General features: G+C 62.4%; 1 protein-coding gene across 5 annotated transcripts in view; it reads right to left on the bottom strand.

Moving 5' to 3' along the window:
- The window catches only part of ANK1 (ankyrin 1), a 129,714-nt gene that overhangs the window by 20,448 nt on the left and 87,860 nt on the right, over positions 1–21,406 (bottom strand). For all 5 annotated transcript variants that reach the window (XM_084615183.1, XM_084615182.1, XM_084615180.1 and 2 more), the window contains exons 4-29: positions 19,856–19,954; positions 18,022–18,120; positions 17,719–17,904; positions 17,311–17,409; positions 16,767–16,865; positions 16,313–16,411; positions 15,492–15,689; positions 15,308–15,406; positions 13,689–13,787; positions 13,352–13,450; positions 12,528–12,725; positions 12,204–12,302; positions 12,029–12,127; positions 10,677–10,874; positions 9,908–10,006; positions 9,370–9,468; positions 8,531–8,629; positions 8,189–8,281; positions 7,739–7,811; positions 6,911–6,934; positions 5,799–5,892; positions 5,056–5,134; positions 4,033–4,130; positions 2,988–3,212; positions 1,127–1,281; positions 570–781 (exon numbers count right to left, since the gene is read on the bottom strand). In XM_084615183.1, coding sequence (XP_084471309.1) covers positions 570–781; positions 1,127–1,281; positions 2,988–3,212; positions 4,033–4,130; positions 5,056–5,134; positions 5,799–5,892; positions 6,911–6,934; positions 7,739–7,811; positions 8,189–8,281; positions 8,531–8,629; positions 9,370–9,468; positions 9,908–10,006; positions 10,677–10,874; positions 12,029–12,127; positions 12,204–12,302; positions 12,528–12,725; positions 13,352–13,450; positions 13,689–13,787; positions 15,308–15,406; positions 15,492–15,689; positions 16,313–16,411; positions 16,767–16,865; positions 17,311–17,409; positions 17,719–17,904; positions 18,022–18,120; positions 19,856–19,954 — 3,120 coding nt within the window. The remainder of the gene's footprint in view (positions 1–569; positions 782–1,126; positions 1,282–2,987; positions 3,213–4,032; positions 4,131–5,055; positions 5,135–5,798; positions 5,893–6,910; positions 6,935–7,738; positions 7,812–8,188; positions 8,282–8,530; positions 8,630–9,369; positions 9,469–9,907; positions 10,007–10,676; positions 10,875–12,028; positions 12,128–12,203; positions 12,303–12,527; positions 12,726–13,351; positions 13,451–13,688; positions 13,788–15,307; positions 15,407–15,491; positions 15,690–16,312; positions 16,412–16,766; positions 16,866–17,310; positions 17,410–17,718; positions 17,905–18,021; positions 18,121–19,855; positions 19,955–21,406) is intronic.

Genomic DNA, 21,406 nt, shown 5'->3' with positions numbered 1-21,406 from the left:
TCCCCAGGGGCAGGGACACCCGGTACCTGCACAGCCTGCCCAGGCCCCGTCCCTCTGTCCATCTGTCCATCCCCAGGGGCAGGGATACCCGGTACCTGCACTGCTGGCCCAGGCCCCATCCCTCTGTCCGTCTGTCCGTCCCCAGGGGCAGGGATATCTGGTACCTGCACAGCCTGCCCAGGCCCCATCCCTCTGTCCGTCTGTCTGTCCCCAGGGGCAGGGACACCCGGTACCTACCCTGCTGGCCCAGGCCCCATCCCTCTGTCCGTCTGTCTGTCCCCAGGGGCAGGGATATCTGGTACCTGCACTGCTGGCCCAGGCCCCATCCCTCTGTCCGTCTGTCCATCCCCAGGGGCAGGGATATCTGGTACCTGCACAGCCTGCCCAGGCCAAGTCCCTCTGTCCGTCTGTCTGTCCCCAGGGGCAGGGACACCCGGTACCTACCCTGCTGGCCCAGGCCCCGTCCCTCTGTCCGTCTGTCTGTCCCCAGGGGCAGGGACACCCGGTACCTGCACTGCTGGCCCAGGCCCCGTCCCTCTGTCTGTCCCCAGGGCCATGGAGACGGCTACCTGCAGAGCCAGTTTGACTCTCTTGGTCACGGCTGTCTCCGGGAAGGTGGCCTGCACCATGGGAACCAGCGTACTCTTCAGACACCCCCCTTCGGGGCCAATCAGGTCGCAGTCTTGGCAGACACGGGACATAACCACGAAGTAGAGGGGGAAATCGGTGCTGATGATACGGCAAATCCTCTTCTTCTCCAGCTCCTCCAGGCTCTCCAGCTCTGTAACAGCAGCCCCACTTTGAGAAAGCAGGGCCCAGCCATGCACTGGCCCCGCCTCCACTTCACCCATGCCCATGTCACCCAGCCCCATGCCAGCCTGGCCAACACTCTGCACTAACCCACCCCATTTGGCCACCAGCCCCACCCCTACCGGCCATGCCCCATCCCTGCCCCCACTCTGCCCGACCAAACCTCAGCCCTGCCTGCATGTGCCAGCCCTGCCCAGGCACACTCTGCCGACCACCCTGCCTGTCAGCTGCAGCCAGGCACGGCCGCCCTGCCCCACAGGGAGCTGCTCTGCCGTGGCAGAGCCCCTCCAGCCTGCCCCTGGCCTAGCGCACTCACCTTCGTCCATGCCGTTGAGCACCTGGTCCAGGCAGCTCTCGCTGCAGCGGTTGTGGTGTTCCTTCCAGATGGAGCCGTTCTCACTGCGCAGCACCGCCAGCTCCCGATCCCGCCGCCCGTATGACCCAAAGTGGGGGATCTCCACAATCACAGGGCTGCGGGAGAGCACGGCGCTGAGAGGGGCCCGGGGCTGAGCTGTGCTGCTGACACAGCACGGAGCACCTCTCAGCAGGGCCTTGCCGGGAGGGAATCAAGCTGCCCAGACGGGGGAGCGCAGGGGAGCCTAGTGGGTAAAGCCCAGGAGAGGGAACCAGGACATCTGTGGTCTGAGACTCACTCTGTGGCCTTGGGCTAGTCTCTTCGCACTGATCCTCGGCCTCCCCCCGCCCCAATCCTCCCTAGGGGTCATGGGACTGGCTGCTTGCAAAGGACTCCACAGGTCCCACTAGCCCATTATAATGGGGCCTGCTTGTTTGCGGCACTTGGTATCAGTGTGCTGGGCTCCAAGGACCAAGCCCCTGCCTATGGGGTGTGACGCTGGCAGGCCAGGTGCCAGCTCATGCCAAGGGCCCATGTCTCTGCTGCACTCTGACAAATACATGGCTGGAACCCGTCCGACTCACCTGGGTGTTAGTATTGTTAAAATGGGCATTAGGATTCTTAGCATGTGTTTAGACTTTAAGAACACTGGTGAGCAGCTGCCTGCATAGGTCTCATAGCCTCTGGATCCCATATTGTACGGTAATATTTGAGCATTTGTTTTGTAAGTGTCTCTGCCACTGCAAAGCACTAGACAGGAGAGAGACATTAACTAGTGTAAAGTGCTGCTCTCCAACAAGAGCTGTTATGACCTGGCCAACAAGGAAGCCTCATCGACACCAGACAGACTAAAGAGGGACATTAAAGAGGACAAAAGTGTTTGTAGCTCTGTTCTTCCCCCCATGAAGATGAGTCACACAAGTGGATTTCTCCCAGCAGCTGAGTTCTCAGCTCAGAGCACTGGGGGAAGGGAATAAAAACCTCTGACAAGAAGGAACTGGATCTCTATGCTGCTTGAACTCTGGAGGCAAGGTTTCTAGGGCTCCCCAGCTGCTCAGCCTGGGTTAGCCCTAAAGGACGTACCTTCTTGCTTATTATAGAAGCTTCTAATACTTTTTGAAACTTCAGACTGGAACTCTGTATGTGTATATCTATGTGTATCTGCTTTAACTTTGTAAATAACTCTCGTTTCCTTTCCCTGGTAACAAATCTATATATCATTTATTACAGGACTGGCTACAAGCACTGGCTTTGGTGAGAGCTCCAGGTGCAACTGATCTGGGGTAAGAGACTGGCCTTTGGGACTGGGAGTGACCTGCATTGCTGTGATTGGTGCTGTAAGGGACCATCAGCCACAAAGGCAGGCCCCCTTGGGTGACAAGAGACCAGTCTGTGACTCATGGTAAGGCTGTTACAGTGCCCGAGGAGTTAACCTTGATAACTGGCTGATTCTAAGGGCAGAACTCACCACCAATGGGGGCTTGCACCCAGGTGCCCTGAGATCAGAACTCACGCTCCCATGTCACTGAAGGGCAGCTCGACACGGGGTACAGACCAGAAGGTGTAAAATCCCTGGGCCTGACCGTCAGCTGGTGTAAACTGCCACAGTGCCACTGGCCACAGGGTGGTATGGCACCACTGGCCTGAGCAATGCCTGTGGCTACAGTGGGGCTGTGCCAGTCGACCCCAACGGAGGGCCAGGCCCCTCTCTCTGCCAGTGCTAGCAGCAAAGGGAAGCAGAGGCCTGGTTACCTCCCCTGCTCCCTCCAGGGGGGTAGAGATCGGGGCTCTGACTGGGAACTGACACCTCCCCACCGCTCACCTCAGGAACTGTGCTCCAGCGGGTCCCAGTGCAATGATCCTACTGGCCAGACCCTCCTCCTCAGCCAGGGGCGGTGGTGTTGTCAGTTTCTGCGGCTTTACCAGGCGGCAGGTGATGCGGGTGGGTGCAGCGCAGGTCCGGGGGGGAATGATCACTCGCAGCCCGTTGTGACGGCTGCCCCTCATGGAGCCGCCGCGGGCGTCCACCATGAAGCTCACCAGGAACCTGCAAGGACAGACAAACCCGGGTGTCCCACCGAGACTCACCAACTGCCTGGTGTGACGAAGTGGGACTGTTCTTAATGTTTCCTCTGAATAGTGTGGGGGTGCCTCAGTTTCCCCTAGGCAGTTCTTAAGTATCTAGGGGGTGGAGTAAGGGTGTATGATCATTGCAGAGCCCTAGAGGGCATGTGTGTGCAGGAGTCTGGACACAGAGAATGGCCAACACCCTGTTTCCTGGCCACTGATGGCCTGGGCCCTTCCCCCCTGCAAGGTGAGAGCTGAAGGGTTGGAGAACAAAGGAATCAGGTGACCACCTGGCCCGGGGAAAGGAACAAAGCCCAGAGGAGGAGGGGCTGGAGGGGGTTTTCAGTTTGGGGCTGGCTGGGACATGGAGTGAAGTGCAGACGTGGTTGTCTGGCTCACTGACCCCCAAAAGGGACCCAGCTGAGGGGTCCCGTTCTCTGCACCTACAAGCTCTGTTTTAGACCATGTTCCTGTCATCTAATAAACCTTCTGTTTTACTGGCTGGCTGAGAGTCACGTCTGACTGCGAAGTTGGGGGGCAGGACCCTCTGGCTTCCCCAGGACCCCGCCTGAGCGGACTCGCTGGGGGGAAGCGCACGGAGGGGCAGAGGATGCTGAATGCTCCGAGGTCAGACCCAGGAAGGTGGAAGCTGTGTGAGCTGTGTGTCATGAAGACAGGCTGCTCACAGAAAGGCGACTGCCCCAGAGTCCTGACTGGCTTCATGGGGAGCGGTTCCAGAGCATCGCCCAGGGACTCCGTGACACCTGGCGTGAGGGTGCGCATGGGAGCTGGGCACTCACCCTGTGTGCACGGGGCTGGCCACAGGGCTGATGTTGTCCGAGGTCTCTGTCGCGGGGCTGCTGGGGATTAAGGAGTCTTCGTCGAACTCCTTGGACGGCTGAGCGAATAGGAAACAGCTCATTAGACACAGCTTGCTTGCCCATCCCATCTTGCTATGCTGGGGCTCCTGGCAAAATCCTGGCTCCCGTACGGTGGGCTATCACCACTCCCATGCCAGTTGAGACCTTGCTGGGGAAAGGGCCAGGCCCACTGAAGTTCAAGGGGAGAAAATGTCCCTTCTCATTACAGCCCATTACAAAACCTCAGCCAGGGGCTGGTACTGGGACCTGGTGAGGCTCAGAGCCAGCTTGGGAAGGCCCCGAATATTGGAAACCTGAGGAATCAAAAAGCAGTGGCCTTGGACTCCTGCAGGCCCTGTGGCCTGGAACCTCAGCACCCTTATCGCCTCTGCCAGCAGCTCTGCCTCTTGCCACCAGCCAGAGAGGGCCCGGCCTCAGCTCCAGCCTCCTTTAAGGCCCCTGGAACTCAGCATGCACCCAGAGATACAGCTGCAGCACCCCTGTCTGCCAGAGGCCCCTCAAAGCTGCCCCAGCTGACCTCCCAGCCTGGGCCAGCCCTGCCCACAGGCATTGCCAGGGGTGCAGCTCAGGACGGCACCCATTCTGCATGGGTGGGAATAGGGACACAAGAGAGAGGGGGTCTGCCAAGCCCAGGCTGGCTGCGGAAAGCCCCTGCCCAGAGGACAGCTCTGAGCCAAACCCCACAAGAGCTGGATGGCCAGCACAGCATGAGGGCGGAGGTGAGGTGGCTGCAAGCCCCCTTTCCCCAGGGCAGGTGAAGGAGGAGGCTTCTCTGCAGCTCCTGCTCCTCACGTCTCCAGCTGGCTTCTGATTGCCCTCCCCAGCCGTTCTCTCGCTCTACAAGGCGTTTGGAATGGACCGGGCCAGGCCTCGGTTGTGCCAGGCATTACCCTGCAGTGCAGCCAGCCAGGACTCCCTGGCCCTGGGTGGGGCAGAACCCACCTGCTCAGGCTCCTCCGGTTTGATCACCACAGTCTCAGGTGTGACGCAGGGGATCCGCGGGATGGCTGGAGACTCCACCCTGGGCAGGTGACAAGGGATACGGTCACAAGCAGCCTCTGACAGCAACGCTCATGTGCTACGATTCCCCTGTGGGCCCCAGGCCCTGGAGCACCCGCCGAGCGTGAGGTGTCCCTGAGAGAGGGCTCTGCACAGACCACAGGCCCACGAGCACCGACTCTCGCAAAGGACCACACCATGAGTGACCTGCACTCCCTGGCGCTGGCCTGACCCCACCGCGTCTCTGTGGAGTGGGCTCCATGCTCCCAGCACCCCTGGTGTGAGCCACTGGCTTGGGGGGAAGGGGGACAGCATTACCCTGGGGACAGCAGCAGGGATGTAAAGCTCAGGCTGGAAAGGGCCTTGTAGACTGAGCTAGGCTGAACCCCCTCACCAGCCCCCCCACGCCATGTCTGCCCCACAGCCCCACCATGCCACCTCTGCCCCACAGCCCCATGCCTGTCCCACAGCACCCACCCTACAGCCCCATGCCTGCCCCACCATGCCACCTCTGCCCCACAGCACCACACCTGCCCCACCATGTCATGGCCACCCCACAGCACCCACCTGCCCTGTCATGCCAGCTCTGCCCTAGAGCACCCCCGCAGCACCACGCCACCTCTGCCTCACAGCATCTGCCCCACTATGCCATGACTGCCACCACAGCACCGTGCAGTGCTTCTTACACTTGATCCAGCTTGGGGACAAACTCCATCTCCTTCTCCTCATCCTGCTCCCTGGAATCCTGCTTCTCAGGCCTGGTGTCAGCCAGCTCCTCCCCTGGAACCAAGACATGGCTCAGCCCACCGGGGCAGAATGGCAGAGGGCCAGACGTCAGGTCCTCTCCCTGCCCCGGCCTGGGCTGGCACAGAGCTAAGCTGGTTGTGCCCAGCTCTCCATGGGCTGGCATCTCCACCCCCAAGCCAGGGCTTGTTTCTTGGCTCCTGGTGTCAGCCAGCAACACTGCCCCACCCGTCACTGCGCCACTTTTGGCCAGCCTGTCTCCAGGGCACGCTGTCTGCCAGCTGGGTTGCCTTGTCTCTGGGTGCGAGGCCCATGCCACGGGTTAGCATGACATGAGCTGTGGTTGATGTTACAGCTGCCCAGGCAGCACGCCGGCCCCTCTCCCAGAAGATCCTTACCCTTCCTGCTGACGGGTGCTCTCCTGCCCGGCCTGCTCCCTGAGCGCCCTGCCGAGGGCATGGTGCAACGGGATGAAGAGTTGGTGCATGGGACGGGAGAGACCCGTGCTTCCCGATCACCAGCCCAATTTACACTTGGGGCAGGGGGCTCAGTCCACTCTGACGGGATTCCCCCGGGAACAAAACCCGGCGTTCTGGTGTCGGAGAGGCCAGAACCCCTGGGGCAGGAGGGGCCCGGACACAGCAGCCCAGGAACATCTCAGCACCCAGGCACCCAGATGAAATCAGGAGCGCTGCAGTGGGCAGTCCCTGCTGGGCAAACCTGGGCGCCCATCTCCCACAAAACACAGGCTCAGGCTCCCTTCCTCCAGCGAGCACCCCTTGCCCGGGCGCTTTGCCTGTCCCTGGTTGGCCTGGGAGCCCCTGGGAGTGAGGGGGTGGTCAGGAGGAGACAATGCCCATTCATGCAATCAGCACAAGGACGGCAGCATGGGCACAGACAGATGGGCAGGGCGCAATGGTGTTAGGGCCCAGGCTGGCCAGCCCAGCAGCAACCAGGGCCGATGGGAAGCCCCGCGGAGTGGGATGGGTCAGTGAGCACGTGTGGGTGAAATGGGGCGGTGAAGCGGGGCCACAGTGACACACACAGTCCATACCCATGACAGTGACCTGAGTGGAGCCTGCAAAGCAAGAAGAGTCAGAGTTGAGGAGCGGGCGGGAGAGGCGTGTGAGCCACATGTGACGCTCACTGCCCTGTGGATACCAGGCACGGCCCCTGCCACGCTCGTGGGGGCAGCTCACCAGGGCTCGCCACAGCGGGGAACTGGGAACTGCTACAGCTGGGACCCCGACGGTGTGGCCTGACGGGGGCAGTGGTGTGTGCTGCCAGAGCCCACCCTCCTTGGGCTGCCTCAGCCACGGGCAGCTCTGCACCCATGGCGAGAGCCCCTGGGCCTGGGCAGGGGCTACAGGGGTCTGGGTGTCTCTCCTTGGTGGCCTTGGGGAAGTGTGCAAATCTCTGATGTCACAGACCCCCAAGAGCCCGCCCAGCACAGCTCCCCCCTTGATCCCAGGGAGACCCCGCCTGGCAGAGCTCCCCCCTTCACCCTCAGGGAGACGCCGCCCGGCAGAGCTCCCCCCTTCACCCTCAGGGAAACCCTGCCCATCAGAGCTCCCCCCTTCACCCCCCCAGGTAGATCCTGCCCAGCAGAGTTCCCCCCTTCACCTCCAGGGAGACCCTGCCTGGCACAGCTCCCCCCTTCACCCCCCAGGGAGACCCACCCCAGCACAGCTCCCCCCTTGATCCCAGGGAGACCCCGCCTGGCAGAGCTCCCCCCTTCACCTCCAGGGAGATCCCTCCTGTCAGAGCTCCCCCTATTTCCATTGGCACATCTCCTCTCTGCCCTCCAGAGACACTGTGCCTGGCAGAGCCCCCAGCCCAGGGGGCTCCCTGGCCTGCAGGAGCTCTGCTGTCCTGCCCTCACCTTCATCCTCGGACACATCCAGGATCTCATCCACCGTCTCAGGGAAGCTCATGCGGTGCTTGTCACTGACCAACTGTGAGAGGGAGAGAGAGTCAGAGCTGGGCTGGCCCCAGAGCCTCAGCCGGGCACACCCAGCCCACCCAGTGCGGCTTGCTGGGCCAGCCTGGAGCTAATGGAGCTGGGCCTTCAGCTCACCCCAGGGACTCAGACCCAGAAGCCTGGGTTCAAACCTCTCCACCGACGACCCACCCAGGGCAGAAGCTGACACCACAGCCGGGCAGCAGGAGCCTCGCCAGCCTGGGCCGCTGTGGGCAGCACCAGGTGGCACCAGAGCTCCCCGTGGCTGAGCAAACCCCCCATGGGATCCTCTCCCCAAGGCCAGGCCCCAGGGATCATCCCAGAGTGTGTGCAGGGAGCGCCCCGCGCTGCGAGGGTGGGGCAGGGACTCACCGGGGTGCTGGTTTCTTCTGTAACTAATTTTAGCACATCCGTGACAGAGATGTAGCCGAGGCGCTTAGCGATGGCCAGGGGCGTGGTGCCATTCTGCACAGGGAGAGAGGGGGCAGGGTTAGCCGCTGGGGCGGGACTGCACTGGTGTGGGTGGCAGGATCCCAGAGAGTGGGAGTGTGAGGGGTGGCGGAGGGGGCAAGCGAGAGGACGCTTGTAAGAGAGAGCGCGTGTGAGCGAGGGGCAGCAGGGCATGAGCTGCAGGGCAGGGCAAGTGTGCAGGGTGAGTGTGAGTGGCACATCTCAGAGAGCAGCCTCGGGGCTAGCATCACCCGCGGTACTCACCGTGCTGACCTCATTGGGGGAGGCGCCGTGCTTCAGCAGCAGCGTGACGATATCCGTGTGACCCTGCTGAGCGGCCTGGTGCAGAGGGGTGTACCCTAGCTGCAAAGGGAGGCAGAGGGCTGTGACAAAGCGACAGGTTGCAATGTTTTTATGATCCCTGAGTGTGCCTCAGATTCCCTTATAAGCTGCACTGTTACCTTGCGGGCGATGGGATGGGGCAATGAGGGACTGTGCTCTCTGGGCAGGACAAGAGACACAGGCAGGAATGTCACCTCCTGGCCTGAAGCCTGAATGGGTCATTCGAAAGGACTGGCTGAGGCTAACCCCAGGTCAATGGAGCATCTATCCGAGAAGACAATGACAAATGCAACCCCCAGGACACTGACACCCAGCAGCCAGTGACCCAGAGGGAGAGGGATTTGTCCACCTCTCCGGGTGCCCGGGGTCAGAGAGGCACAGGGGGCTGGGCCCATTCTCCGGGACATGCTGGATGGTCCCCAGGCTGCTCTGCCCTCTCCCACGCTGCCCCTCCCAGTCAGAAACACATGGGCTGCTCAAAGCAGCTGGGCTGTGGGGAGGTGCCCAGCAGAGCCGGCTGCTGGCTCTGGGCTCCCAGGAAGGCTCAGTCAGCCATAGTCTGTGCTGGGCCCAGCCACCACCTGACCCCTGCAAGCAGCAGCCACCCAGCCACGACATGAGATGGAGCAGAACCCAGGTGCTCTGCCCCCTCCCGCAGCCTGTGGAGGCACTCCACAGAGCAGAGAGGTGGCGGGCATGGCTGCCCACTGCAGGCAGGCGTGGCATGTGGGCGCAGAGAAGGGTTAGAGGGCTCTCTGTACCTTCGTCTTTGCATTGACGTCTGCCTGGTGCTGCAACAAAAATTTCACCACCTTGATGTTCCCATAATGGCTGGCCACGTGCAGCGGTGTGTAGCCCATCTGAAAGGCAGACCAGGGACCCGGGCTCACACAGCCATCGCACGCCAACCCGCTCCCTCGCCCTGACTCAGGGTGCACCATCCACATGGGGCTGGGGGGCCCACAGTGCAGCAGGTACATCAGATTGGAGCCACTCCTGGCACCAACCTTGTGCCCTGGCAGTGCCATGCCAAGAGCTCAGAGCCATTGCAGACTGCCCCAAGCACCCCGCCCCCGACTGTGCCAGGAGCCCCCTCCTATCAGCGTGCTTTGGGGCAGGAGGGGAACAGTGGGGCAGGAGCCCTGAGAGGTAAGCCGAGGAGACTGTCAGAAGGAGAAATGCCTTCTGCTGTTGGCTTTCAGGAACTGGGAGCTAGAGAGCAGGTCTGGGCGGGCCGGGGGGTGCGGGGGGGGCTAAGCCCCTCACGTCTGCAGTGAGAGCCTGTGCCTCCCTCTTTACCCGGGTCACTGCATCCATTGTGACGCCATGTCTGATCAGAACATCAGCGACTGGCACGTGCCCCTCTTGGGCTACCAGGTGCAGAGGAGTCAGGCCACTCTGAAAAGAAAGCCAGGTCACATACTATGGTCGGGCCACCCACCTCCATGGGGGTCAGGGCCGTGGCACCCTGCCTCTGTGGAGGGCAGGGCTGTGACGCCCCCCTGTCTCCATTGGGGTCAGGGCTGCGCCACTCCTCCCGCCTCCATGGGGGTCAGGGTGACGCGACGCAGAGTCGGTTATCAACATGTCAGACATACATGACCGTGGGCACTGCCGTCCAGCGCAGCACAACAACGGAGGCAGGCAGCAGGCGAGTCCAGCCCCAGTGTAACCCAGAGAAGCTGATGGAGCGGCTCTGGGGAACATCAGTTTGAATTTGGCATCCAAATACGTGGTTCAAACACAGCACACCCAAAGACACCTTTAAAGCTCCCCTGGGGCAGGAGCAAGACAGGTCCCCCTGGACACAACCACTGCCCCTGCCCTAGGGGAGGGCGATGGGGGAAGTGGGCTCCCCAACGTAGCCAGGTGCCAGGACTTGCCCAGAGCCAGCAGGGCAGTGCAGGGGTCAGGACTTGGGGGCCCTGCTCTCCAGCCACTGGCTCTTGCTGCCTCCTTGGCTCCTTCCCACCCTGGAGGGCTCCCCGTGTGCAAGGAAAGCCTGGCGAAGTGAGCTGTTCCCAGCCTTCCAGGCGAGAGCCCATGTCCCTAGCTCTGCTCTGCTCACCTTGTTGCCCAGGTTGCCATTGGCCTGTTTGGAGATGAGCAGTGCTGCCATGTCCGCGTACCCCTCCTGGGCTGCAAGGTGCAGAGGCATCACACCCTGCATGGACTCAGCATTAGCAGAAGCCCCGTACTGCAGCAGGCTGCTGGCCACCTCCAGCTGGTTCTGCTTGGCCGCAATGTGCAGGGGGGTGTAACCGTTCTGCAGGGAGAGAGGAGTCACTCACCTGGCAGACGCTGGGCAGCCCTGCTAGGCCCCAACTAGTCCACCCACGGGCCAGGCTCCAGGCAGGACTGCTCCCCCCAGCACATGTCCAGAGCCCCGAGGCTTATCTCTCTCTGCCAGAGCCAACATCTCCCTGCCGGTCAGCCGAAGTTCAAAGCAGGGCAGGGATCTGAGAGACCACCTGTCCCAACACTGACTGGGGCCAGCCAGGGACTCCCCAGGACCTGGCAGTTATTGCTCCTGCTTGCTTCTGGCTCAGCCTTTGGCCAGTGTCCTAGGGATGGGGTGCAGACCGGGCCTCCCCGCTCGCTGTCCTGTGCTCTGCCATGTGTGAGCGTGGAGCGGGAGCCCATCCAGTGCAGCACCCCTCTCGCCGGGGTGTCAGCAGGGCTGTCAGGCCAGAAGGGTACTGGCGTGCAGGCTAGGCGGTGGGAGAGTCAGGCATAGGAGGCCGCGTGCACACTCAGAGAATACTGCTTCTGAAATGACCCTGTCTCTGAAGTGGCTGGACAGGTGTATGGGGCCCCTTCCAGGTCTGGCCAGTGGCTCAGAGCAGGGGCGAGCCTGGCCCAGTGGCTGCCAGCATGGAGGTTTCTAACATTGGTGGTTCCCCAATGCACAGGCCACATGCGATTCCCAAACTGCCAGACAGCAGCATGTCTAACAGTGGTCACCATGGAGACCACATCCCTCGCTGATGGCCTGCATGGGGCTCTCGTCTGTGGGTGATCCTCCCATGTGGCAGCCAGCTCCCACCCCCCAGCCCGGGAGCCCAGAGCCAGCGAAGGGCTCTGGCCACTGTGGGGAGTGGCAAAGCAGGGAGCCCGGCAGGCTGCAGGGGAAGGAGGGGCAGAGAGCTGGGCAGGCTGTGGATGAAAGGGGAAGGGGGAGGGTGCCACGGGGCTGGCAGAGGGACAGGGCATGTTCAGGGTTAATTGGCTCAGCACCCTTTGCTCCCAAGTGGGCCTGCTGGTCCCTGCTGTGGCTCCGTGCCCAGTCACAGTGGAAGGGCCGTGGGCAGCCGGAGGAGGCCGGTCCTGCACACAACAGGGCTGGACCATGTGGGTTCTCCCAACCACATACAGCCCAAGGCCCCAAGGCCGCCAGCCCCAGCCCCGCCGGTGCCTTACCCAGGCTGAGCTGTGCGGGGAGCTCCCCTTGGGCAGCAGCAGTCTCACGATCTCCAGGTTATTGTGGTGGACAGCCACGTGCAGCGGTGTCAGGCCGTTCTGGGGGGAAGCACAGACAGGTCAGTTGCAGCCCAGCCCCCCGGCTCCCTGGCTCCCATGGCCAGGCGGTACTCACCTTCCCTGCCGCATTGGGGTGGGCATCATGCTCCAGCAGCACCCTGGCCACATCCACCTTCCCGTATTTGGCTGCAACGTGGAGAGGGGTAAATCCTTTCTGAGGAGAAACACAGAGCGTCAGGGCCATGCACAGCTGGGGAGGGACCCGAGACGCAGCGTGGAGACTAGCTGGGGTACGAGGGAGCCCTCCTCTCTCCCCTCTCAGGAAGGCACTGAGGAGATACATGGCCCAGGCTTCCCCAGCAGCGGCCTGACCCAGCCCCGCCTCAGCCCCGCCCAGGGACCCCTGCCTGGACTGTGGGCACAGGCCGCACCAGCCTACCTTGGTCATACAGGCCTGCGAGGCCTCCTTGTCCAGCAGCACCAGGGCGGTGTCCACATGCCCCTCCCGGGCAGTGATGTGCAGGGGTGTGTGCCCAGCTGTGGTGGCCAGGTTGGGGTTGGCATTGTTCTCCAGCAGAAGCTCCACCATGCTTGTGTGGCCAATACGTGCAGCACAGTGCAACGGGGTCTGGTCATCCTGGGAGAGGAGCAGAGAGAGGTTGGGGGGGACCCACTGCTCTCTCCCAGCCCAGCCAGGGGCATGGAGGGGAGCCCACCCTCCCTGGCTCGGCAGGAGCTGGCCCAACTCAGACCGGACGGGCCACAGGTCTGATCTCCTTCTCAACTGAGCTCTGTGCCTCAGCAGCAGGCAGGGTGATCCTCGGGGCAGCTCTTGCTCACCTGGCAGGCGTCTCCATCAGGCCAGGAACAGCTGCCTCGGGGACAGATGTGCCCTGTCAGAGTCTGGAGCCCTCCCACTGAGTGACAGCCCTCAGGGCTCAGACCTGCCACTGGGGCATTGCACGGCACTCTGGAGAGAGACCAGCACCCGTTGCCCCCAGCACCCAGCCTGGCCTCAGAGAAAAGGGGAGACCCATAGAGCTGGGGACACCAACCTGCCCAGGGAGGTTGGCCTCAGTGCGCCCTGCCCCACAGGCACCTACTACGTTTGCAGCTCCCCATGGCAAGTGGCAGCTCCAACCACAAGAGGAACCCACAGACCGTTTCCTGCCATTGCACAACCCTCTGGCCCAGCTCAGCCCCAGGCAGGTGGAAGGAGAGAGGGGACCCAGCTGGCCGGAGCCCCCTCCCTGCCAGACATACCTTGGCTTTTGCATTTACTTTGGCTTTGTTCTGCAGCAGGTACTTGGCCACTTCTGTGTGCCCAGCTCTGGCCGCCATGTGCAGGGGTGTCTCCACCTTCTGCATCCAGGGACAAGGGAGAGGAGAGTGAATCAGGGGTTCCGTGCTCCCCGGGGAGCTGCCCCAGTGCAGCCTGTCAGTCACTGCATGCAGGCTTCACCCCGCGGAGAGCAGCCTCAGGCCGGACTCATGCGAGGGAGGGTCCAGGGAGACACCTCGGGAGCCTCTGCAGCTTGGAAGCCCAAATGGGGATGGCAGGACCCCACACGACATGCCCTCTTGCCCTGATGGGACTTACCACATTAGAGACGTTGGGGGACGCGCCGCGCTGGAGCAAGATCTTGACGATGGACAGGTGCCCCATGAAGGCGGCCACGTGCAGAGGGGTCAGGCCAGACTGCAAGAAAGACAGGCAGGGAGTCAGTACAGCCGGCGCAGTGCCTACACACGGGGGATAAGAGAGACAGGCAGAGTCAGTACAGCCGGCGCGGTTCCCGCACACGGGGGATAAGAGAGACAGGCAGAGTCAGTACAGCCGGCGCGGTTCCCGCACACGGGGGATAAGAGAGACAGGCAGGGAGTCAGTACAGCCGGCGCGGTTCCCGCACACGGGGGATAAGAGAGACAGGCAGGAAGTCAGTACAGCCGGCGCGGTGCCCACACACAGGGGATAAGAGAGACAGGCAGGAAGTCAGTACAGCCGGTGCGGTGCCCACACACAGGGGATAAGAGAGACAGGCAGAGTCAGTACAGCCGGCGCGGTTCCCGCACACAGGGGACAAGAGAGACAGGCAGGGAGTCAGTAGAGCCGGCGCGGTTCCCGCACACGGGGGATAAGAGAGACAGGCAGAGTCAGTACAGCCGGCACGGTTCCCGCACACAGGGGACAAGAGAGACAGGCAGGGAGTCAGTACAGCCGGCGCGGTTCCCGCACACGGGGGATAAGAGAGACAGGCAGAGTCAGTACAGCCGGCGCGGTTCCCGCACACCGGGGATAAGAGAGACAGGCAGAGTCAGTACAGCCGGCGCGGTTCCCGCACACGGGGGATAAGAGAGACAGGCAGGAAGTCAGCACAGCTGGCATGGTGCCCGCGTATGGGGGACGAGAGTCCACCTCCACCCCGCATTTCCAGGAGCTGACACCATCACCGACAGACTAGGCTCCTGCTGCCAGATGAGACAGGCTAGCCCCAGGGAAGGGCTGGGGGGAGGAGTACCTGCCCTCTTCCTCTCCCCCCCGGTGGACTTATCCCCCGTGTGTATCTGATGGCCCTGGGAGGGGATCAGGGGGCTGGGAAGAGCCTGGGCAGAGTGTCTGAGCTCCTGCAAGCAGCTCTGCTCCAGGCCACTAGCAGCCCCTCCTGTGGCATGGGGGAGCCCTTCCCAGCTCTGCAGGGAGCATGGGGAAGCCCCCCACTGACACAAGCAGCAACGATGGCCTTGCCCGTTCCAGGGTTGTCACCTTGGCTCAGTGACGGGGAGTTTCCCACATACCCCAAGATCAGGCCCAGAAGCCCTGGGGTGTCTCATGCTGGTGCCCAAACTCACAGGCCACGGGTGAGGGAGAACGGTTTCCTGGTTCCCAGGTCCGGGAGGTGCCGCAGCCCAGCACACCCAGCCCGGCTACCCGGACCCTCTGGCCAGGCTGGCAGAGAAGAGCTCCCTGCTCCCTCCCACCATGGGCAGTGAACCTGTGCCGCTGCTCCAAGGTGCTGCTAGGCCATGGCCTTTCTGCTCACTGCATCAGAGATGGCAGCACCACCAGAGCAAGGCACCTGGCAGGGCTGGGGCCACCACCACATGGAGCACAGCCTCCCCCGGGCTGGCCCCTCCTGCTGCATGCCGGCAGCAACACCCTGAACACAGGAAGGGCAGCCAAGGCAAGTGCGTCTCCGCAGCCGGGGCAGGGCCGCGTACCTCCGTGACAGCATCGATGGAGGCGCCAGTCTTCAGCAGCAGCTCCATCACCCGGATGTGGTTCTTCTTGCAGGCGATGTGCAGCGGCGTAAAGCCATTCTGTGAACAGACAGGGAGGCGTCCGGTCAGACCCTCGGCGCACAGCCCTCCCACCAGGCCCCCCTGCCCAGCCCACGCTACTCACCAGTGCTCGGGCATTGGGCTTGGCCCCCTTGTCCAGCAGTATCTTGGCCACGCGGTGGTGCCCGCAGTGTGCGGCCACATGCAGCGGCGTGAGGTGGTCCAGGGTGATGTCGTCGATCTCAGCCTTGTATTGCAGCAGCAGCCGCACGCAGTCCAGGTGGTCTCCCTGAGCCGCCATGTGAATGGGCGACAGGCCGTTCTGAGGGCAGGGAACAGCCTGGGCATTAGGGCAGAGCCAGGCAGGACACAGGGGTTTCCCCTGGGCCAATGGGGCACAAATCTGGCCCCTGCCGGAGACCCAGGGCAGGGAGAGGGCCTGGGGGCCCTGCACAGGCGTTGAGATCCCTGCAAAGGGGCAGAGGATGCATGGTGCTGGGCTGAGGCTGGGGGACAAGCTGCAGCACTGCTGCCTGGCCGGCTGCGGTATGGGGACTGCACCTTTCTCAGAAGCCTTGTTCCCACTGCAGGGGATGTTCGTGGCCTGGCCCCGGGAGGCAGCAGGCGGGTGTGAGTGAGGGGCACTGCTCGGTGTGGGCTGGGGAAGCCCACACTGCCTTGTGCGTCAAATCAGAGCTGCTCTTCCCCACCCGCAGAGCGCCAGGAGCCCACTCCAAGCTGCTGGGGCAGGCCCAAGCATGCATTACAGCTCAGGGAGCCTCTGTAGTGTGGGGCATTCCCAGGTCTCTGCCCACTGGCAATGCCCAGCTAGCATGGGACTCTCAGAGCCCTAGCTTCCCCAGCGCCCAGGAAGCAGGCCCAGGCTCCAAGGCAGAGCCAACTGGCAAGGCAACTCTCAGAGCCCCACAGGCCAGGGCCAGGCACCTTGGTTTTTGCTTGGATGGGAGCCCCGTGGTCCAGCAGGATCTCCATGATTCGCATGTGTCCATTCCTGGCTGCACAGTGCAGGGGAGTCAGCTCGTCCTAGAGAACAGAGAGGGAGGTCAGGGTCTCGGGGCGGGCGGGTGTGGCTAGAGACTCTGGGGAACTCAGGGATGTGAAATCAAGCGCACAGGGTGCAGGAGGCTTGTCCCAGCCTCACACTCCCTGCACGCTCCAGGAGCCAGCCACACCTCTCCATCACGCTGCCCCCTTCCCAGGGACCGGCAACACACCCGCTCACCAGACCGTCTGCACAGTGCCCGCACATGGCCAGTGGCTCCCGCTGCACAAGGGCTCTGGTCTGCGGGGGCTCTGCACAGCTCCACCCCCGGGGGGGGGTCTCTGGCCCATGCACGCAAGGTGGGGGGACACAAGCTGGGGACACGGTGAGTCTCACCTTGGTCCTTGTCTCTATCTGGGCCCCTCGGTCCAGCAGCAGCCGCACCATGATGATATTGCCCCGGCGGGAAGCCACATGCAGTGGAGTAATCCCGTTCTAGGGGCAGAGAAATAGCATCAGAGAGCGTCGAGCTGGGAACCCCATGGGCTGTCAGAGCCCACTGCCCCACGGAGCAGTCAGAGCTGGGAGACCCCAGGCCAACGCTTGTCGTGAGGAGACGGGTCGTTTGTGCGCTGCATGAAGACGGGGCTGTGAGGGGCCAGTTCCCAGCAGAGCCGAGAGGGGCCGGAGGTCCCCAGTGGGGTGAAGGCGGCTGGGACAGGTGGGAGGGGTTGGGGTAGTAATTGCTGACTGCAATTTGGAGCCCCTGGCGAGGCGGCCGTCTGCCCAGCCCATGGGATCTCTGCCCTCCAGTCCGCACGCCCCAGAGCAGCCAGGCAGACTCCAGGCGGATCATGCCATCCCGGCAGCACAGTGAGACACCCCCGAGCCCCTGCCCCTTGCCCCCGAGCGTGTGGGCGCTGGGCTGCCTGGGACCTACCTGTGGGGTGAAGTTGACATTAGCACCGCGGTTCAGCAGGAGCTGGGCCACGCTGAGGTTCTCATAGTGAGCCGCGATGTGCAGGGGGGTAAATCCGGTCTGGGAAGAGAAAGGGCGGGTCAGTGCAGCCCCCCAGACAGACCAACCGACTGCAGACAGGCTCTGACCCTGACTGCAGCCCCCTGTCCCAGAGACCTGGGCCAGCTGCCGATCCCCTGCCCCAGCATGCTCTACGGTGCAGTCTGAGCCAGCCCAGGTCTGCAGGGCCTGGAAGGAAATGGGACTTTCAAACCCTTCAGCACAGAGAGGGGAGCAAGGCGGGAGTGCTGGGCTCTGGGCAGCCTCTGCAGCATGGCTTCCGATGGGAGTGCCAGCTGGCACCAGCCCTTGCAGGGGAGCCCATGGTACCTTGGAGAGGACGTCAGCGTTGGGGTCATTCTGCAGGAGCACCGCGGCTGTCCTGGTGTCATCATTGCGGGCAGCAATGTGCAGGGCGGGCAGACGGACCTTCCCCTTTGTCCCATAGTTGATGAGGTGGGCGACCACATTCTCATGCCCCTGCTGCAGAGCAACGGCCAGCGGCGTGAAGCCGTCCTGCCAGAGACAGAGGGGGAGGTAAGATGCAGAGCAAGGGGAAGCCTGTGCACAACATGATAGCCCGACAGCAGCACTGGCCACGGGCTCTGGGCACCACCCCCTGCAGGGTCTCACCTCTGTGGCTACATTTTGGTTGGCGCCGCTCTCCAGCAGGAATTTGACGACTTCCAGGTGATTTTCCTGTGCTGCCATGTAGAGGGGCGTGAAGCCTTTCTGCAAACACAGAGCCATGCATGACCATCTGTGATGAAGCAGGACTGTTCTTAATGTTTCCTCTGAATATTGTGGGGGTGCCTCAGTTTCCCCTATGCAGTTCTTAAGTATCTAGGTGGTGGGGTAAGGGTGTATGATCGTTGCAGAGCCCTAGAGGGCAGGTGTGTGCAGGGGTCTGGACACAGAGATTGGCCAACACCCTGTTTCCTGGCAACTGATGGCCTGGCCCTTCCCCCCTGCAAGGTGAGAGCTAAAGGGTTGGAGAATAAAGGAATCCGGCGACCTCCTGGCCCGGGGAAAGGGACAAAGCCCAGAGGAGGAGGGGCTGGAGAGAGTTTCAGTTTGGGGCTGGCTGGGGACGAGGAGTGAAGTGCAGACGGGGTTGTCTGGCTCACTGACCCCCAAAAGGGACCCAGCTGAGGGGTCCTGTTCTCTGCACCTACAAGTTCTGTGTTAGACCATGTTCCTGTCGTCTAATAAACCTTCTGTTTTCCTGGCTGGCTAAGAGTCCCCTCTGACTGTGGAGTTGGGGGGCAGGACCCTCTGGCTGCCCCAGGACCCTGCCTGGGTGGACTCGCTGCGGGACGCGAACGGAGGGGCAGAGGAGGCTGAATGCTCCAAGGTCAGACCCAGGAAGGTGGAAGCCAGGTGAGCTGTGTGTCCTGCAGACAGGCTGCTCCCCGAGAGGAGACTTCCCCAGAGTCCTGCCTGGCTGCGTAGGGAGCAGTTCCAGAGCATCGCCCGGGGACTCCGTGACACCATCACGGACTGCTCCTCACCCTGTAGGACCCAGAGCTCCCTGCACGCCTGCAGCAACCCCCACCCCACATGGCGAAACACAGCAGGGGTGGGAGGAGGAGTGAAACCCCAGTGGCATTTGGGGGGCAGAATGGATGCTGGGACTGTCCCAGGAAACCTGGCAGGGGTAACACCCCTGCTCTTCAGAAAGTGCCATAGGATCTCTGAGGAGAACAAAGGGTCAAGAGCTTGGTCGGTACAAGACGGGAAAGCGTCTCTATTCGCTAGTGCTAGTAAATATCCACACCCCAGTAACACCCAGCAGCTCCAGACGGGGCCCTGTTGTGCTGGGCACTGTGCAGACACAGCCAAGTTATACTATTGCCCTGCAGGGCTCACTGCCTCGCCAGACAGGTGACCAGTGACAGGGAGGCGATCAAATGGATACCATCTCCCTGTCACATACCCAGTTCCTGGGCCGTTCTGTGCATGAAGTGTGGTAACATGCTTTCCCCATCCCCGCCCCTAGTCATTGGGGGCCGAGTTCGAGCTGCGCTCAGCATGCTGGGTGTACGCTGGAGGCTGAGTACCTGTGGCCACAGAGTTGGGTGCTGAGCCCTCAGAAACCTGGCCCTGGATGTTTCACTTTCCTCCTTTCTACCCTCTCTCTCTCTCTCTCTCTCCAGCTCTTACTGACCCTCCAGCTGCAGTCCACCACTGGTAGCGTGGTTGTGTCCCCCTGCCATGACATTTCTAACCCTCCCCAGCCGGACAGAGGCGCCGTGTCTGCTCAGGAACAAGGCTTGCCCAAATGGCTCAAAGGAAAATGGGAAGAGAAAAGCCAGCCAAGGAGTGGCCGTCAGCACTGTGGAGCTGGGAAGCAAGCGGGCTCTGGGGCATGGCTGCTCAGCATTGTCAGGGCACCCCAGCTAGGACCCCGCGGACCTGCCTGGGGGCTGTTTAACACCCAGACCCGGTTCCAGACAGCATGTTTTACCTGCGACTGTGCGTTGACGTTTGCCCCATAGTTCACCAGCTCCCGGACCACGTCCTCCTGTCCTGCCAGGGCCGCGATGTGCAGAGCCGTGTTTCCCTTCTGAAACACAGCAGGACAGGGTGAGTCAGGGCACGCCACAGAGCAGCCTGCAGCATACGGGTCAGGGTCGGAGGGTGGCTGTGCATGGGGAAGCCAGGCAGGTGTGCTTGGAGCTGGTGTTAGAGGTTGCGAGCTATTGGGGAGCGTGCACCCTGTCCGCACAGGCCAAGTCTGCACTCACGGAAATGTGTAATTCAACATGCCCTAGCTGACACCTAACCAACACCTGCAGACCCCATGTGCAGACAAGCCATGGCATTTCCACACATGTCCCAAGGGAGGGCACAGAGAGTTAGTTAGCAAACAAGCACTCCAGGGTAGGCAAACCCAGCGTGCACACAGGAAGGCTGTGTGCACTAGCCATGGGCACGGACTCTGTACCAGGGAGAGGGACGAAGTGTGTATGTCTCTGTGTCCCTGGTCCTGGGAGCCAGGAGGCCATGCTGGGGCCACGTGGGCTGGTGGTTGTTTCCATGCTGGAGAGGTGCGTAGGGGATGACTGGGAAGGATTCACTGTGTGCAGGCGGCTGTGGAGACCCTGCTTCCTGGGGAAGATCAGTGTGGGACAGGGGGCTGCTGAACGCCCATCTCAGGTGCCCCTTGCTGAGCTGGGTTTGCCTGAGATCAGGGCTGCCCCCTGCTAACTCACCCGGCAGGCTGCTCTCCCTATGCCCCCAGCTGCTCCTGCTGCCCTGACTGCATCTGCTCTGTGAGCAGCTCTGCAGAGCCACAAGCTGCCTGAGTCCCTGGGCCAGCGAGAGGGGCCCCGCTGGACCAGGCCGACTGGCACCTGGCCAGCCAGGGGAAACAGGGCTCGTGTGGGAGCAAGGCCGCAGCAGGGGAGTGGGACACAAGAGCCAAGAGGCAAAGGTGTGACGGGGGTCAGACAACGCAGGAAGGGACGAAGGCAGTGCAGGGAGGGCAAGGAGCAGAGAAAGGGAGACAATAAACGAGAGAACAAGTGACTGGAGCCAGCTCACCAGCTGGCCACTAGTGACAGAGGAAAGGCAAGTCAGTGGACAGAGCCAGCCGCCGTGGCTAGGAGCGAGTACAGGAGCAGGCAGGGCCCAGCCCCGCAGCGCTGGGGTAGGGAGGGGAGAGCAGGGCCTGGCCCCCTTGGGAGTGGATGCTCCTGAACCCACTGTGCCCCATGGATGGCCCTCCAGCTCCGTGCAGCACGCACAGGATGGTTGGCCCACACCCTTTTTTTCAGCACAAGGAGGAGGAGGATTTTGTATTCCCCATTAAATCAATGGCAGTGCAGCCAGAAAACCCTGAGTCAGGCTCAACGGGCCTCAACAGCCAGAGCCCTAGCAGGGGGGAGCAGGAGCTTAGCCGATCCATCGCCAGGCTTTGCTGCATCCCCTTTGGGGTCTCACGCCACGGATGTCAGCGCCCTCCTAGCCCAGAAGTGCTGGGAACGCGCCGGCAGGGAGATGCAGACACAGATTG

The sequence above is a fragment of the Lepidochelys olivacea genome (assembly GCF_965140295.1).
Source record: "Lepidochelys olivacea isolate rLepOli2 genome assembly, chromosome: 26".
Taxonomy (NCBI): domain Eukaryota; kingdom Metazoa; phylum Chordata; order Testudines; family Cheloniidae; genus Lepidochelys; species Lepidochelys olivacea.
This window is presented reverse-complemented; position numbering and strand designations above follow the sequence as displayed.